At 47.9% G+C, this 16,482-nt stretch overlaps 1 protein-coding gene across 1 annotated transcript in view; it reads right to left on the minus strand.

Moving 5' to 3' along the window:
• DHX29 (DExH-box helicase 29) overlaps positions 1-16,482 on the minus strand; it is a 1,004,292-nt gene that overhangs the window by 302,308 nt on the left and 685,502 nt on the right. Inside the window, exon 10 of the mRNA XM_085631302.1 lies at positions 12,748-12,871. Coding sequence (XP_085487428.1) covers positions 12,748-12,871 — 124 coding nt within the window. The remainder of the gene's footprint in view (positions 1-12,747; positions 12,872-16,482) is intronic.

The raw sequence follows: 16,482 nt of genomic DNA on the forward strand, positions 1-16,482 counted from the left end.
TACAACTAGAGAGTTACCAGGAGCTTCTTTCAGAATAGCCTGAAAGAGGTCCTAGATTTCTGAGAATGTAGATTCTGCAAGTTTGTGATGAGAGAATCTGGATTTCATTAAAGACACGGCGGCTAGCATTATGCATAATACTTTTATTACACCACTCCTTGCAGCACTTAGAAGTATTACATCACCAAAGTAAAACTTCTAGAACATAGAATGTCCAAACAATATATATTCCTCAACACAGCAGCCATCTTCCTCTTTTACACTGCTCCGGAAGAGAACATAAAATCTCCAAACCGCAGCAGAAATTCTTCAAAAATTCCCTTACTGGGCATCTGAAAAAAGCAACATTTCTTTTAATCAACTGTACACCCATCAAAACATAACATCCTGTTAAATCAAAAGAAACTTCAATTAAAAATATAAACCCCACAACTCCAAATCAAAAGGGAGCGTGGGAGGGATAATGCTAGCCTCTGTGTCTTTAATGAAATCCAGATTCTCTCATCACAAATTTGGAGAATCTACATTTCATGGCAAGACCTGAGGCTATCATTATGTATGTTCAAAGCTGTGACAAGACCACAGACGATACATGCCCCAAAGGTTTCAAATAAAACTTAGCAAAAACATCCGCACTAGACCAATCAGCTGCACGCAAGATCTCCTCCAAACGCCCACCAGACAGGAAAACCTTACTTGCCATAGCACCTCTAACAGAACGTGCGCCAAACTCATCCAAATCCACACTTACTTCAGACATGCAAAATCTCAGCCACCTAGCAATTGTAGCTGAAGTTACTGGTCTAAAAGGCTTCACAAAATAAATTAACAACTGATCATCTCCATCCCTCCTAAATTCACTCATCCTAGCTTTGTACTCCTTCAAGCACATTGCCACACATAATTTAGGATGCTCAACAAATCTTGGATAAAAAATTGAGCTCAACATGCATTTAGTTCTTTTAGTTATACTGAAGAGAACCCCGTCCGGAGTAAAAGATCTGTTACGGATATCTAAAGCCCATACGTCCGAAACTCTTCTAAAAGAAATAAGACACAAAGGACTTGCTAATTTCCCTGACAACTGCTTTAGACTCAAGAACCTATTAGCTGGCCAATTTTCAAACAAAGTTAAAATTTTATTATTAACGTCCCACATACCACTATACCTAGGCGGTCTTCTTAACTTAACACCTTTCAACACTCTGCAAACCAAAAGTTCTCTACCAATCGAACAACCTCCAACCAAACTATGTCCTGCTGCAACTGCAGACCTATAACAATTGATAGTCCTATAACTTAAACCTTTAACAAACAAGGATGACAAGAAATTAGCCAACTCTATGGCAGAAGCCTCCACGGGATCCAGACCCCTTTTCAAGCACCAACAAGACCACTTCCTCCATGCTCCCAAATACCGTTTCCTGCTACCTGGAGCCCAAGATTCACTGAGCAATTCCTGAGCCTGCTCCGAAAGTTCTCCGAACTGCTCTTCTCTCCTGATATCCTCCAAACAAGAAGGCTCAAGACCCCTTCCTGAACCAAAGGATGAAAAACTTCTCCTTCTCCTATAAGCACGTCCTCTGAGTCTGGAACCAGCAAAGGGTCCTCTACTGCCAATTCCAAAAGACCTGGAAAGCAAGCCTGACCAGCCCAAAACGGCGTTACCAACACCAGCTGACACTTCTGTCTCCTCACCATCAATAATACTCTCTGTATCATTGCAAACAGATCCACCTCCAATGGACCCCACTCTTTTACTATTCTCCTGAAAATCTGAACATTCAGCTTCAAGTCGCTGTAATCCCTTAAATACCTTGAATTGCAATCCGCCACTACATTGCTCTGACCTGGAAAATACTCTGCCTGTAATTCAATTTTCTCCACCAAACAAAAACTCAAAATTTCCTTTGCCAACTGAGACAGATTCCTTGACCTGCTTCCACCCAATCGATTTATATATCGTACTGCTGAAACATTGTCCATCTTTAACACCACATTGTAGTTCTTCAACTGCCTTCCAAAACTCCTTAAAGCATAAAGCCCTGCCATCATCTCTAAACCATTTATGTGCACCGATTTCTCCTCCTAAGACCATCTCCCTCCTGTCTCCTGTTCATACAGACAAGCTCCCCAGCCAAAGAGGCTTGCATCCGACTCCAACACAAAGTCTGGGCATATTCCAAAAATCGCCCGCCCATTCCACGCCTCCAGATTCTCCAACCACCAAACCAACTCCTCCCGTGCCTCTTTCGAAATAATTACCTGATCTCCATACCACAAACCCTTCCTGTGAGCATCCGCCTTCAACCGCTGTAAGGCCCCGTAATGAAGAGGCCCCGGGAATACAGCCTGAATTGAGGAAGAAAGTAAACCTAGCACTCTTGCTCAAGCTCTCAAATTCACCATTGCCCTCCTCAAAACACATTTCACCTCTGATTTTATCTTCTTTACCTTTTTTCCAGCAAACAAAGATTTTGCCACCGTGTTCACATTGAAACCTAAAAACTCCAAACTCTGAGTTGCAACCAGGACAGACCTTTCCTCGTTTACCACAAAACCCAAACCTTCTAAAAGCTCCATACATTTCATCACCTGATCCCTCAACTCCTCCTGGCTCTGAGACATTATCAGAAAGTCGTCTAGATACATAATCATTCGAACACCTCTCTCCCTGAGATACTTCGCCATAGGTCTTAACACCTTCGTGAAACACCAAGGTGCTGAAGCCAGTCCAAATGGAAGGGAAGTATAGTGGAACAACCGACCGAGTGAGCGGCGCGCGGGCTGGCAGCCATCTTGAGAGTCTTGGAGGCGGCTGCGCTGGATCTCGGGGTCAAGGGGAGCCCGCTGTGACACCTAGGGCCCTATGCTTTGTCGGGGAGTGCCCCACTGTTGCTGTCACTCCCCCCCATCCTCCGCTCAACTGCAGTGTGTACACGCGGGTATCTCGGCAGTCGTGTTGGGCAGCGGCGGGGGGGGAGCAGCTGTGCTGCCGAGAGTCCGCATTGACAGAGACGGGATCCCTGGAGCTGGTTGGCAGGGGCGCCGCTGCGCTTGGGACCTGTCATGGTGCCAAGTTAGTTTCCGGCGCCTTCCCCCCTGTACGGCATCGGCCTGTGAGCGGTTGCAGGACCTGGATGTGGGGCATTGCTGGGGGTGCTGGCTTCCATATTGGGGCACTGCTGCATGGCTGGAGGTGCACCTGCTGGATCTTAGAGTGAGTGGGGCTCTCTGTGGCGCCGAGGGCTCTGCTGGATCCTAGAGCTGACTGGGGGCCAGTGTGCGCTGGCACGCAGGTGGGGGGTGCCTGACCACTATCCTCTTTCCCCCCCCCCTTGCTGGGGCTGGTGCTGGCTGGGGGCTCGGCGGTCGTGTCGGGCCGCAGGGGGAGGAAGGCATTTTTGGGAGTGAGCCGCACCCTGGTGTGTCCCCCGCTCGACGATGGGATCGGACCGCAGTTGCCCGCTGGTGGGTGCTTCATCTGCCGCCCTCTGGTGCCTTTGCGGAGAGCCCTGTAAACAGCCATGACGCGAGACAAGGGCGGTGGGGGCCAGAGCAAGCAGGGCCCAATTGATAAATTTACCCGTGCTGGAGTGGCGGCTGGGACATCGGGGCAGCAGGAGGCGGTGCCGGACAATGAGACACTCTTGGCGGCCATCACCCAGTCCAAGGACATGCTTGACGCCAAAATTGGTGCGGTTGGCTCAGATGTCATGCTATTGAGGCAGGACTTGCGTAATGCAGTGTCGCACATCACGGAGGCCGAAACCCGCATCTCCAGAGTAGAAGATGACGTCATTATATTAAAGAAGAAGGTCGCTGCCATGGAGACGGTTCAGAAGGGACTGGCGCTGCGGGTGGAAGATGCTGAAGTGCGGGCCAGGTGCAACAACCTCAGCTTCGTTGCATTTCCGGAGGGCTGTGAGGGGGACAACATGGTACGTTTCCTTACACAGTGGCTGGAGGGCTGGCTTCCCCCGGAGGTTCTCTCCCGCTACTTTGCTGTGGAACAGGCCCACAGGGCGCTCATGCAGAAGCCTCCGCCGGGGGCACGCCCGCGGCCAGTTATAGCGAAACTCTTAAACTACCTAGACCGTGACGCCATCTTGAAGCAGGCCCGAGCCAAAGAACCTCTTACCTACAACAATGCACGCATCCTTATATTCCCGGATTACACGCGACAGGTGCAGCAGCAGCGACAATCGTTTATGGCGGCGAAGGCCCGCCTAAGAGACCTTAAGCCCCCCTATGCTCTGTTGTTTCCCATCCGCCTGCGGGTTGTATACCACTCCCGCACGCACTTCTTCGATACCCCGGAGGACTTTTTTAAATGGACTGATGAGACAGTGTGGGCGAGAGTCCACACGCCACCTGGTAGAGAATCTGATTCATCGTTGAGCGAGGTGGCCTGGAGAGGCCCCCGGGGCCAGCTGAAGGGCAACAGATGGCGCCGGTCCAGGCGTCGCTCCCAGTCATGTAATGCCCCATCTCGGGGGGGGCTCCGCCTCTGAGCAACGGATATCAGCGGATTGATTCTTGGGTCCACTGGGTGCAGCGGGGCTCCAGACTGTGGATTGACTGTCGATAGACTTGAACATGGGCTGCTCCCTATGCCAGGCCTTTGCTGGCTGGAGAGGTGCCCGAGGGGCATGGACTGTAAGTTGGGGATCCATTGGTCGGAGCGGCTCCTATTCCCCTGTTGGGGATTGGGATCCTGCCCGGCCACGACAGATACTTCAGCATTTTTGAGGTATGGGGTGGGTGGTCTGTTGTTGGGGAGGTTGTTCCCATTTATAGATTGCGCGTCCGCCGTGGGTCCACACTTTTTCACGCACACACCGAAGAGTCCCCCTACCCATCATAGTAATAAATGCTTGCCCGGATGGCTAATACATCGCATGGGATGCGGGTGACCCCTGGTACCCTCCACATTGTTAGCTGGAATGTTCGCGGGGCTCTAGATAAGATTAAACGTGGGGCCATACTTCAACACGCCAAACGGGCTGGGGCCGACGTGCTCCTGCTACAGGAAACACATTTAATGGGCACCAAGGTCCTCTGTCTGCAGAGATACGGGTTCCAACACGTCTTCCACTCTGGCTTCACGAGGGATTCAAGGGGGGGGGGGCTTTGGGGCCATATTGATACACCGCAGGGTCTCCTATACGCATGAAAAACAGTGGTGAGACACACAGGGGGGATATATCCTCCTTCGGGGCAGGGTTGGGGATGATCTCCTGATATTGGGCAGTGTCTATGCTCCCCCTCCTCTGCAATGGAATCTGGTGGAACGGCTCATGACCATCTGGGCAGATATGCCAGAGGCGCTCTCGGTGGTCGGTGGGGACTGGAATGAAGTCAAGGAGTTGGGCCGGGATAGATGGCGGGGTGGGGGAGGACTGGAGAGCGGTCATCCCACAAAATTGCACTTCCTAGTGACGGGGCTTGATTGGGTGGATGTCTGGAGGTGCCTTCATGGGGATAGTCGGGCATTCACCTATCTATCCGCAGTACATGACTCATTCTCCAGAATTTACTATCTCTTTGTCCCCAGGGTGACAGTGAGTAGGGTGGTGTCGGCAGATATCCTGCCCCGGGGCCTGTCGGACCACTCCCGGTGGCCCTTATGCTTCAGATGGGTCGAGGGCGACAGCCGCTTAGGTGGCGTATGTCTGTGTGGCACCTGCAGAAAGATGACTATAGGGAGAGTATGAGGGAAGCTATCGATCACTATCTGACTGTTAACGTGGGGTCCGTTTCCTGTACTGAGACACTGTGGGAGGCACTGAAACCCACATTGAGAGGGGTGGATATTTCCTGGTGTGCAGCGGCGCGTAGGAAGCGTAAGAAGGAGCTACTGCAAGCAGAGGCAGGAATAGAGGCGCTTGAATGTAGGAGCCGGGAGGCAGAGGGGGGCCCAGTCAGGCGGCAACTATTACTGGCACAACAAAATTATGAGGCCCGCCACGCCTGGCTGGCGACGCGTAGCAGAGTGTATCAATGGGGCGATAAGTCCAGCAAGATGCTGCATCAACTTTGCCAGGGTGCCTTCCATTCCCAGGCTCTACCGGGAGTCCTGGGCCCGGCGGGCGAACCAATTATCAACCCCCGGGCTATTGCCGAAAGCTTCGCTGAGTACTATGCGGAACTTTACGCTGCGAAAGAATGCCTATCAGCTGCCGTCATAGATACATTTATTGGTGATTTACCGCTTAAGGCCGTGTCGGATGAGGTGCGGGAACAATTGGAGCTGCCGCTGATAGATGAGGAGTTGGGCACTGCGCTGGGGGAACTAAAGCCCGGGAAGGCTCCGGGACCCAAACGATTCCCCAGTGAATTTTACAGACAATTTTTATACAGCTGGCCCTGCAGTTTAGACCGGTGATAGAGGAGGTGCGGGAGCGTGGCTCGCTCCCCCAGGACTGGAGGCACGCGGAGGTGGTGGTATTCCACAAACCGGGTAGGCCTCCGGAGCAGCATGCGTCATATCATCCCATCTCCCTCTTGAATGTGGAGGCGAAGGTTCTGGCCAAGGCAACCGTCTTCTGCCCCACATTTCCACTCTGGTGCACTCCGACCAGGCTGGGTTTATGCACCACAGGGCAACCAGGCATAATATCAGGCAGGCACACGTGGCGGTGGCGGCCAGCGGGCAACTGTGGGAGCCAGCTGCACTGCTATTGGCCGATATGGACAGGGCGTTCGACTCCCTGAGTTGGGTGTACCTTTTTGCCTTGCTGCGGAGGCTCAACTTTGGCCCGCGCTTTCTTTCCTACCTTATGCTACTATACACAGACCTGACTGTGTCGGTGCAGGTGGCGGGGGCACTTTCTACGTCCTTCTCTATAAAGCGGGGTACACGGCAGGGCTAGCCCCCTGTCCCCATATTTATTTGCGCTCACTATGGAGCCGCCGGCAGCCTGGGTGCGCAGTGACGCTCAGATCCGGGGATTTGAATGGGCACCGGGCCTGTCCGATAGGATTGCATTATATGCGGATGATGTCCTTTTCTTTCTCACGGCTATAAATAGGACGGGCCGCGGCTATTGCGCATTCTGCAAATCTTTGGGGAAACCTCAGGACTCTATATGAACCCTCGTAAGTCAACACTATGGGTCTTAGGGGGTCAGACGGGAGTAGGAGCGTGGGCGTCCTCGGTCCAGCTGGCGGCGGGGGGGCTGAAATACGGGCGTCTTTCTATCAGATATACCTGCAGTTTCCTGAGAATGCAATCTGGTCCCAGTGTGGGAACGCACTCGGGAAGATCTTAAGTCCTGGTCCCGTATGCCTCTGTCCCTATACGGCAGATCGGCAATTTTTAAGATGGTGGCGCTTCCCCAGCTCCTCTACCAATTGCAGAACCATCCATACCAGATCCCACCCCGATGGTTTAGGCAAGTGAACACAGTGCTGGGTCAGTTCCTGTGGGAGGGAGGAAAGGTGCGGGTGGCCTTGCGCACATGTTTCCTGTCCATCTACTGTAGGGGGCTGGCGTCCTCGGATGTCCTCTCGTACTATCAAGTTACACACTTGCTGGTTCTTAATGAGTGGTGGTACGGTGACAGGGGAGACCCGGCATATGCAGTTGAGCGGCAGAATATGGGGCGCCATTCCCTACACACGATATTATATTCAGCGCCGCTGCGGGGGTCGCTGCCATCGGTCACACGAGTGGTATTTCTGATTTGGAGGCAAGCTCTGCGCCGCATGGGATGGTGGAACACTTTGACCCGTGAGACCCCCCTCTGGGATAACGGGCGTCTGCCTCAGTTAGCGGCCTTACGGTGTTTCCGGGGTTGGGACGCGATAGGTATCTCGGTCCTTGGAGATGTCATGAGGGGGAAAGATGCTCAAATCTTTTCAGGACCTGCAGAAGGAATATTCGATGCTGCGATCCCAGTTTTACCGCTACCTGCAATTTAGGCATGCCCTATCCCCTAGCTTAGAGGGCCTGGAGTCACTACCGGAATTTAGCCCATTGGAGGCGAAGGTCTTCATGGGAGACCTCACTGACCAGAAGATCTCTCGAATTTACCAATCCCTGGTCACTCATTGCTTCCCCACGTTACAGAGGTTACGGAGTGCTTGGGAGGAAGATGTGGGCGCATTGGGGGAGGAGGATTGGACTGAGGCCTTAGCAGCCCCGCAGGGGGCGGCAATAGCGATGCGCCTTCGGCTGGTGCAGTTCAAGTACCTACATAGGGTCTACTTCACCAGAGTGCGTTTGTGAAAGGCAGGGCTGATCGCCTCCTCCATGTGCCTTTGCTGTAATCGGGAGGAGGAGGGCACATTTATTCACACGGTCTGGAGCTGTCCGTCTCTTAGTCGTTTTTGGAGTGGGGTATATTCCTGCCTCTCAGAGGTTCTGGGATGGGAGCTCCCCCGCATGCCGCAGCTGGCCCTATTGCATGTTATGGAGGAGGTAGGGGGTAATATCTATAAACGACACCGCCTACAATTGGGCCTTACACTGGCAAAAAGGGATATTGCCAGGGCATGGAAGACATCTAGGGCCCCATCGGTGGCCGCATGGAAGAATGGGCTGGACTTCTGCATGGGGCTAGAACAACCCCTTTTCATTGCTAGGGGGTGTCCGCGCAAACACTACAAAATTTGGAAGTGGTGGGCAGACTATAGGGGTCTGATGTTGGACCCGCCACCGGTGGTAGAGGCACATTTGTCGGAATGATACACACGCGCACTATTAGACCATGGGAGCGGGTTGTGGGAGTGATCGGAGGGGCTAGCATTTCCTGCTGTGTCATTAAGTGGTGGACAGGTTTATGTGAAATTGGGGCGGGGGGAGGTGGGGGGGGGGGGGAGTTGTTAATATGTGTTTGGTTATTAAATGCAAAAGTCAAAGTCATTATCACTGTATGGCTGAATTGTGCAGTTGTCTTTCGGGTGCAGAGCCCTGCAATATATGTGCAACTTGACAAATAAAATGTGTTTAAAAAAGAAGAAATTGTCTTCATACTTACCATGTGAACGTTGAGCAAACTGTGCTAGACCCCTTGGCTGCCGCCCTCTGCCCGATGCTCTTCCCCTCTGCGGGTAAAATCCAGTTGCAGACTGGAAACACCTGAAGGCGGCTCTACCACTAGACTGATATTGTGCCCTTGAGCAGGTACGGCCAGGGAAACGGGCCCTTGCCCCGGCCCTGCCAAAAACCCCTCTATTAAAGACCCTTTTCAGACTAGATTGGGCTTTATCTAGGCTTGTGAAGGTAGCAACGTATTTTCCTAGCCCCTTCACTAAGCCTTCCCCAAAGAGATACCCTTTAGGGTCCTCCGTAGGTTCCTTCTTTGAAAAATCCCCCAATTTAAGGCTAATTCTCATTGGAACTCCTTTCCTCCTCTCTGATATTAAAGCCGCGTTTGCGTTGCCTAACAAGCAAACAGCTCTTTGTGACCAACCTCTTAGAAGGTCTATATCAACCTCAACCTTCTTCATTTTGGCCACTTCCGCCATATCAAGAACTCTTGCTATTGGACCCAATACGTCTAACAATCTGTCCTGACATTGCTATAAAGCTTTTTCTAGTCCTTTCCATCGGTCACGTCCAATTCGGAAGTTAAACAAGACTTCCCATCAACTACAGGCCGTGATCACTCAGCTTTCATGACTGCCCTGGCTTCCTTCTCCAAGGACCTTCGTATCCATAACTTGATAAACTCAGCAACATGTGGCAGAGGCCACCAATCTGCGCTCCTAGGGTGTCTTATCAGGTCAGGACTAAACATATCCTCGCCCTGAGGATCTTTTACCAAACCCATCTCCTTCCTTTCCTTGTCCACCTTATCTCTGTTCATGTCCCATCCATCATCATAATAGTCGTCCAGAATGAACTCCTCATTATCATCCTCACTTTCCTCTACCAAAATCTCATCTTGAGATTCTTCAAAGTCTCTTGTGTCGCAAGGGACACCATCATTTGTGCCGCGTTGGACACCTTCATCTCTTGTGGCGCTAGGCCCACAATTTCCTTTTTTAAATTTAATATCCACTTCAATATTCTTAACTTTCCTAGCTCTTTTCCCTTTATTCCTATTATCACTATTCTCCTCTTCATTTAATGACCAAAATTCTTCATCAGAATCTTCAACTATTCTCCTCTTTCTTTTTAGAACACTTTTTAAAACATCTTTCATAGAACTTTTAATCTCCTCCTGCACCAATTTACTCAAGTCAGACTCACCTGACCCTGTACTTTGGCTATTCTCATTATTCTCAATGTCCCAAAATTGACGCTAACCAGCTTAAAACCAATTAAATGATCCAAACACTCCCAAAAGTTTTCTCACCGAAGCGGTACCTTAATAATGCTTAAACATGCAACTGTAACCCCTTATATTTATTTTTTCCTAAAGCGACTCGCCTCCTCACAGCTAGTGACAGTTGCAACTGTCAAAAACGAGCACGTTTACAGCATGCAAGCGCCAAACGCACTAGTCCTCATCAAAGGTGCCCGCCATGCGTCACGGCGCACGCACGCACCTGTGATGACGCACCTCTTTCCATCTTCAATACCGAAAACCACAACTCCGAGCCTCCGAAGAGCTCGATCCCTCGTGAACCGCCTCTGATGCCTCGTGATCCGCCGTGAGACGAGTAAGTACACTCGAGAGCTCGCTAATCAAAAACTAACGGTTCACCTGTTTTTTTTTTGTTTGTTTTTTATTAACCCAAAGTTTCCAAATCTAAATATTTATTCGCTAAAACTTACCTTAAAACTACTCCCTAAACAAGATAAAGAACCCGTAAATTGGGTTAAACAAAAACATTCACATAATACATTTAAACAGATTACTCTTTTAAATAAACATAAAAACACAATCACACGAAAACCCGGCCTCGAATCTCAGCTAAATCTAATTAACCAAGCAAGCGCTAAAAACTCAACTCAATTAACTACCAAACTGAGACACTCAAAGTATACTTATCTGCAAGGAGCAGCAAATAAAATAGGAAGATGGCTGTTGTGTTGAGGAATATATATTGTTTGGATATTCTATGTTCTAGAAGTTTTAGTTTGGTGATGTAATACTTCTAAGTGCTGCAAGGAGCGGTGTAATAAAAGTATTATGCATAATGATAGCCTCTGGTCTTGCCATGAAATCCAAGAGGCGCTTTTAGTGAACCACCTATCCTAGTGTGTAGCAAAGCTGTGGATGAGAGTAAGACTGTGAGATAAGTAATATTCTGGGTGAATCACCAAGATTCCATTCAATAAGCAACAGTGAGGTAATGGAATCATTCTGTTGAAGGCATATAAATGAATATGACAATGTGTAACGCATGAGTCCTAAGAGTGAAGGATTAGTCTAAAAGAAATAATAAATGGACATGTACAGATACACCTATTCATAGATTTACCACAGTCAGAGAAGAATATATAAAATGATGGTCATTGTAATTAGTGTGTAACCTGAAAAAGCTAGTGAATGAAGCCTAAACCCTACAGAGGTCCACGGACACTCCTATTCCAAACAAGTTAGGCTGTTGGTATGAATTTAATGTAAACCAAAAGTGTAGGAAGAAAAGTGCAGAGACTAATATTCAGTGATCGACAGTGCAAAGAATGGAAACATGAACTGTCTGTAATTAAGCAAAGCAGTGCTCTCTGATGGCAGAAGCCAAAAACACAAGGGTCCGAGTGCACTACCATAACAAAGCACTATAGCGTAAGGGTTTTATTACATGCAAAAGATCCACTGGCTACTTATTGGCCAAGGATGAAGGGCATGATAATCAGCTACTTCGTTCATAATACATACCTACAAAAGAGTGAAACCTCTGAGTAGATCTTAGTGATTCAGTCTTCTTGAGTTATGGGTGGCTCTAGCTTGTTAATACATTTTTTTTAACCCTAGGACAGCTGCCAGTCGTCTTACAGGCACAATGCACCTTTTGGAAGTCTAAAGCTGTACTGTAAATCTACTCCTTGTCATGTTTTTTAAGCATTAAGAAAGTGTAATTGCAGCAGACTACAAACTATCGATTTATACTAATAGTTGATCTTTTTATGAACACAAATTAAGTAAATGTGCCTTTGACAGGTATATGCATTTAGAAAGGGAAAAGGACTACGCTTGTGATATTTCAGCATACAAGCAGTTTTCAGTAACAGAAGGTGAGTCTGAGCTCTGATGTGTGCAAAATCAGGCAGGAGAACAGGACATGGCTTCTGGTGATGCTTGATAGACTGATTCCACATTGGGGCTTTACAGGGAACTCACAGCAGCCATCAGTCTTATTGCTCCCGCCACCCTCATGATCAGGAAATCTATTAAATGGATTCAGTTGTGACGGTGTGGAGGGGCGATGACTGAGATAGTATTCATGCGCTGCGAAGTGTTTCTACTTGACTACTTTCCAATACAATCTTGAAAACATGACGGTGAAAAGAGTTCAACCAAAAGCTTCTCTTCAATGTTATTTCTGATAGGAGGGTTCTCTTAAAGCTCTTCTACATCAGAGAAAATGGTATTGAAATGTTTGAGCAGAGCCAATTTGTTTAAATGTAATTGATCCAATAGAGAAAAAAGTACACCTCCCATGCTCAGAATTGTATAGCTGTTTACCAATAGATGTTCTGACCACAACACCTAAAAGTAATTAGATCTAGAATGTAGTAACATGGTTACATTTGATTGCACTTATTTTGCTAACATTTTTATTTGGAGGAAACTAATACAGCAGTAGTTAACCCCTCTCCCCCAAATCAGAGCATGAAACCCTTACCTGTCCTTTGGTAAGTTGATAAATTGCCAGTGTTGCAGCTAGGTGCTGAGCCTGCATGCTATCTTCTGTCACGATCGTAGGACACACAGATAATTTTTCATCATTGGGTTTCATAATCTTCACCCTTCAAGATTAAAAAGCACATGTATTACTTTAGATACCGGCAAATAAGGCATGCCCTGCTTACAAAGCTCCCTAGAGGGGAACCACTCCTGGAGTCCTCTCCACTGGAGGATAGAGTGCTAGATGGGGACCTGCCGGATTAGGCCATATCGCTTATCTATAAAAAACTGATAAATAACTTGCCGAACCCACTGGACCAACTGTGGGCAAAATGGGAGCACAACGTGGCCGATCTGGATGATGACGAATGGCTACCGGCAGTGGCTTCTCCTCGCGAGGTGGCCATCTCTTCCAGACTGCATTTAGTGCAGCTCAAAATCCTGCATAGATCGTACCTATCCAGATCAGTTCTGGTCCGAATGGGATATAGCTTTGACGAGAATTGCACTTGGAGGTATGGACAGGTGGACACATTCGTCCATACGCTTTGGGAGTGCAAGGTTATTCAGAGATATTAGGCGGGGGATTGTGAATTGGGCCTAAGTATTGATGGCAACATAAAGCTAGTTATGCTGAACGCCTGGGGACCAACGGACCGATCCACCAGGGAGCGTCTGTGGATACCTCTGGGATTGATGGTGGCGAAGCGTAATATTGTAAGGCTATGGAAGGCCCAAGAGCCACCCAGTACGGTGGACTGGAGTAAAGACATGGACTGGTGCATGGTCACAGAGAAAACAATCTATGTTGCAAGAGGGTGCCCCAATAAATGGATACAGGTCTGGGATAGATGGAGCACATATAGGGGTGGGATCTGCGAATCCCCGTTGACTAGGGAAGATACCATTGCACAACGATTGAGCAAGCTGCAAATGTAACTATCATGGCTGATGTTTCCTTCAATAAGTGCACCTCCTCTGGAATGCACTTGCTGTATCATTATGAACGTATGTGGTTTTGATGATTGTTGTCTATATGTCATACTTGATTTCAATAAAAAGATTTACAAAAAAAAAAGAGAGCACTTGTATTGTGTAAAACAGTCAACATACACATCATGAACTTGGACTATGTATTAAGCGTGGACTTAAAAATGTAGCATCAAACTAATGGGGTGTATGAACCACATGTGTGAATGCAGAGTGCACCTATGCACAATACATAGCTCAAGGAACACATACATATTCCAACTAAATAATTATGTGCTGTATAGTCTAGGGAAAGGTTATGTTGGGAGGAGAGGGGAAAGGCAGGGGGTACGCACAGATAAAGGGCAGCAGGAAAATGGTAAAAAGGTATGTTTTCGTTTTTTCCGGAAGAATTTCAAAGATCGGAATAGTCGGAGATGCATATTATTCCAGAGTCTTAAGGTCCTGCTAACAGATATCATTAAGGTTCACCAATATGTGATGATCCACAACTATACTTGAAAGTATGCCCTGCTTCCACAACTCATGCCTCAAACGCTGCTTGCACATCATCCAGACCTGGATGTACAGTGCCTACCTGAAGCTCAACCCAACCAAGACAAAATTCCCGTTTTATGCCAAGAAAAAACAAACAATATACAGTACAAACCTGGCTGAATGACTTATGGTCTTATTACGGTAGACCTTGAGGCAAGACAAAAGATCTCTAGTAAACAGCCCCTTTGTGGAGCCCGCTGGGCATTGAAGCACAAGCCCAACTAAGGCAACAGCCCGATAATGAAGCATACTGCCTATTGGTAGGTACGAAGGGGCATAGTTATGAAATTATCATGCAGTGCAGCGAGTTACCTTGCTGCGCTGCGTGATATGGAAGCAATGCGCCGTACTTGGTGCAAGAGTGCCTGTAAAGTAATCAGGATTGTTTTTGTGCAGGATGGGAAACCGTCCTGCACAAAAACAATCCTGTGAGACATATTCCTCTTTCTGTGTGTGCTGCAGTATACACCGCGATGTTCACTGTGCTGAGATTTTCACTGTTCTGCGTTACTCTAAATGTATCAAGCAATGCAAGGCCTCTTCAACTGGTTGGTGGTCATTTCTTATATCACTCATCCACAATACCATCATTGAGTGTGCACTATCCAAGAGGAGCTCAACGCCCAAAGGTAACATCACAAGATTCTGGAACACTATATTGAAGGTTACTCTGCAGTTTTGGATAGAGTTGTAGCACTGGCAAAATAAAAATAATATTTACAGGGGCCAACCATTTAAACTTCTAGGACCCAGAGTTATATCTCCCAACAGACAACCTGAGCAGATGGGGTTGAGATCTTTAAGTCCATTAAAGGTCACTAGTTACCGGGGGGCATTTAACTAGGACGGCGATAAATAAACGCAAAGCGCGCTTACCGCTTGTTTATTTATCGCCGTCTATCGCTGGAATTTATCGCCCTGGTAACGCGTTATTAACAACGCTTTACTCCAGGGTGATAATATTCGAGGGAAATGGGCCAACATCGCAGCGATGTTGCACCCAAAACAGAGATAGCCTTGGTGATACGACCCTGTGGTCGTATCACCATAATACACCTCCCATGTTAGCTATGCCTTAGTCAAGAATTTAACAGATGTTAAATTCCTGAGTTAAGGCATAGTTAACGGGATTTAAAATATCGCTACCCCTCGTTGATGATATCACGAAGCTGGGGTAGCGATATTTTCCCATGGTGTTTTGTCAGGCACGCCTCCTTTGCATCTCATTAGAGATGCAAAGCGAGGCGTGAACAAAACGGGAGCTGAATCAAGGAAACGCACTAGCGTGTCCTTGTAAATAATGCAATATAATTATCGCCGCTTTTCGCCCAAAAACGGACGCTAAAGCGGCGATAATTATATATTCAGCCCTTGATGATATGCCCCTGGATGAGTTGAACTTCAAATAAATGTGTTGCAAATCAGGGCACTGTGGCTAATCCTGAAAGACGTTCTTCTCCAAATTAAACGTACAGAGATCAAAGTTCCCATACACCGGTGGCTCTTAACCTGTGGTCTGGGAGCACCGGGTGTCCGCAAAGCCTACTCACGGGGTCCACCGAGCCTACTCATGAGATCTGCAACTTCTTAGAAAATTAAATAATATTAACAGACTTTTAAAGCGTATGTAAATAAGAAGCAAGATGTAAAAAGATTTTTTTTAAATGCTCTTTAAATGTGAAGGAATTTGAAATTGTGGCAGATTTACTAACATTTCATGCAACACGCCGCACCAAGGCAACTTGCTGCGCTGTGTTGTGTGAAAGGAAGACATCAGAAATGGACCATATTTACAAAGATATGGCGCATTTCTACCACCTCCTTGCGATGGCACGCTGCCAAAAACAATCCTTAAAGGTATTTTCTCTTTAACGGGGAGAAGGAATATGCTACTTACCAGTATGCATCTGTTCTTGGCATGTAGAGCTGCAGAGCCACACACTAAGGATAAGATCGCCATCTGGTGTTGGGCTCGGATGATTGCAGGTTGTTGTTGTCTTCGGAAGAAGTCTTTGGTCACGAGATAGGTGACTCCTCCTCTGGACAACAGTGCGCATGGGCATGCACTCCATCCTCAGATTGTTTTTCGCCACGATGGGAAATGATGGAGTGTATAAGAAGTAGAGAGAAAGGATGTCCATGTGTAGTGTCTAATTAAGACAATGCTGGAACAGATACAGGTCCCGGGGAGGCTGGTGGGCGTGTG

The sequence above is a fragment of the Triturus cristatus genome, chromosome 2_1, assembly GCF_964204655.1.
Source record: "Triturus cristatus chromosome 2_1, aTriCri1.1, whole genome shotgun sequence".
Lineage (NCBI taxonomy): Eukaryota > Metazoa > Chordata > Amphibia > Caudata > Salamandridae > Triturus > Triturus cristatus.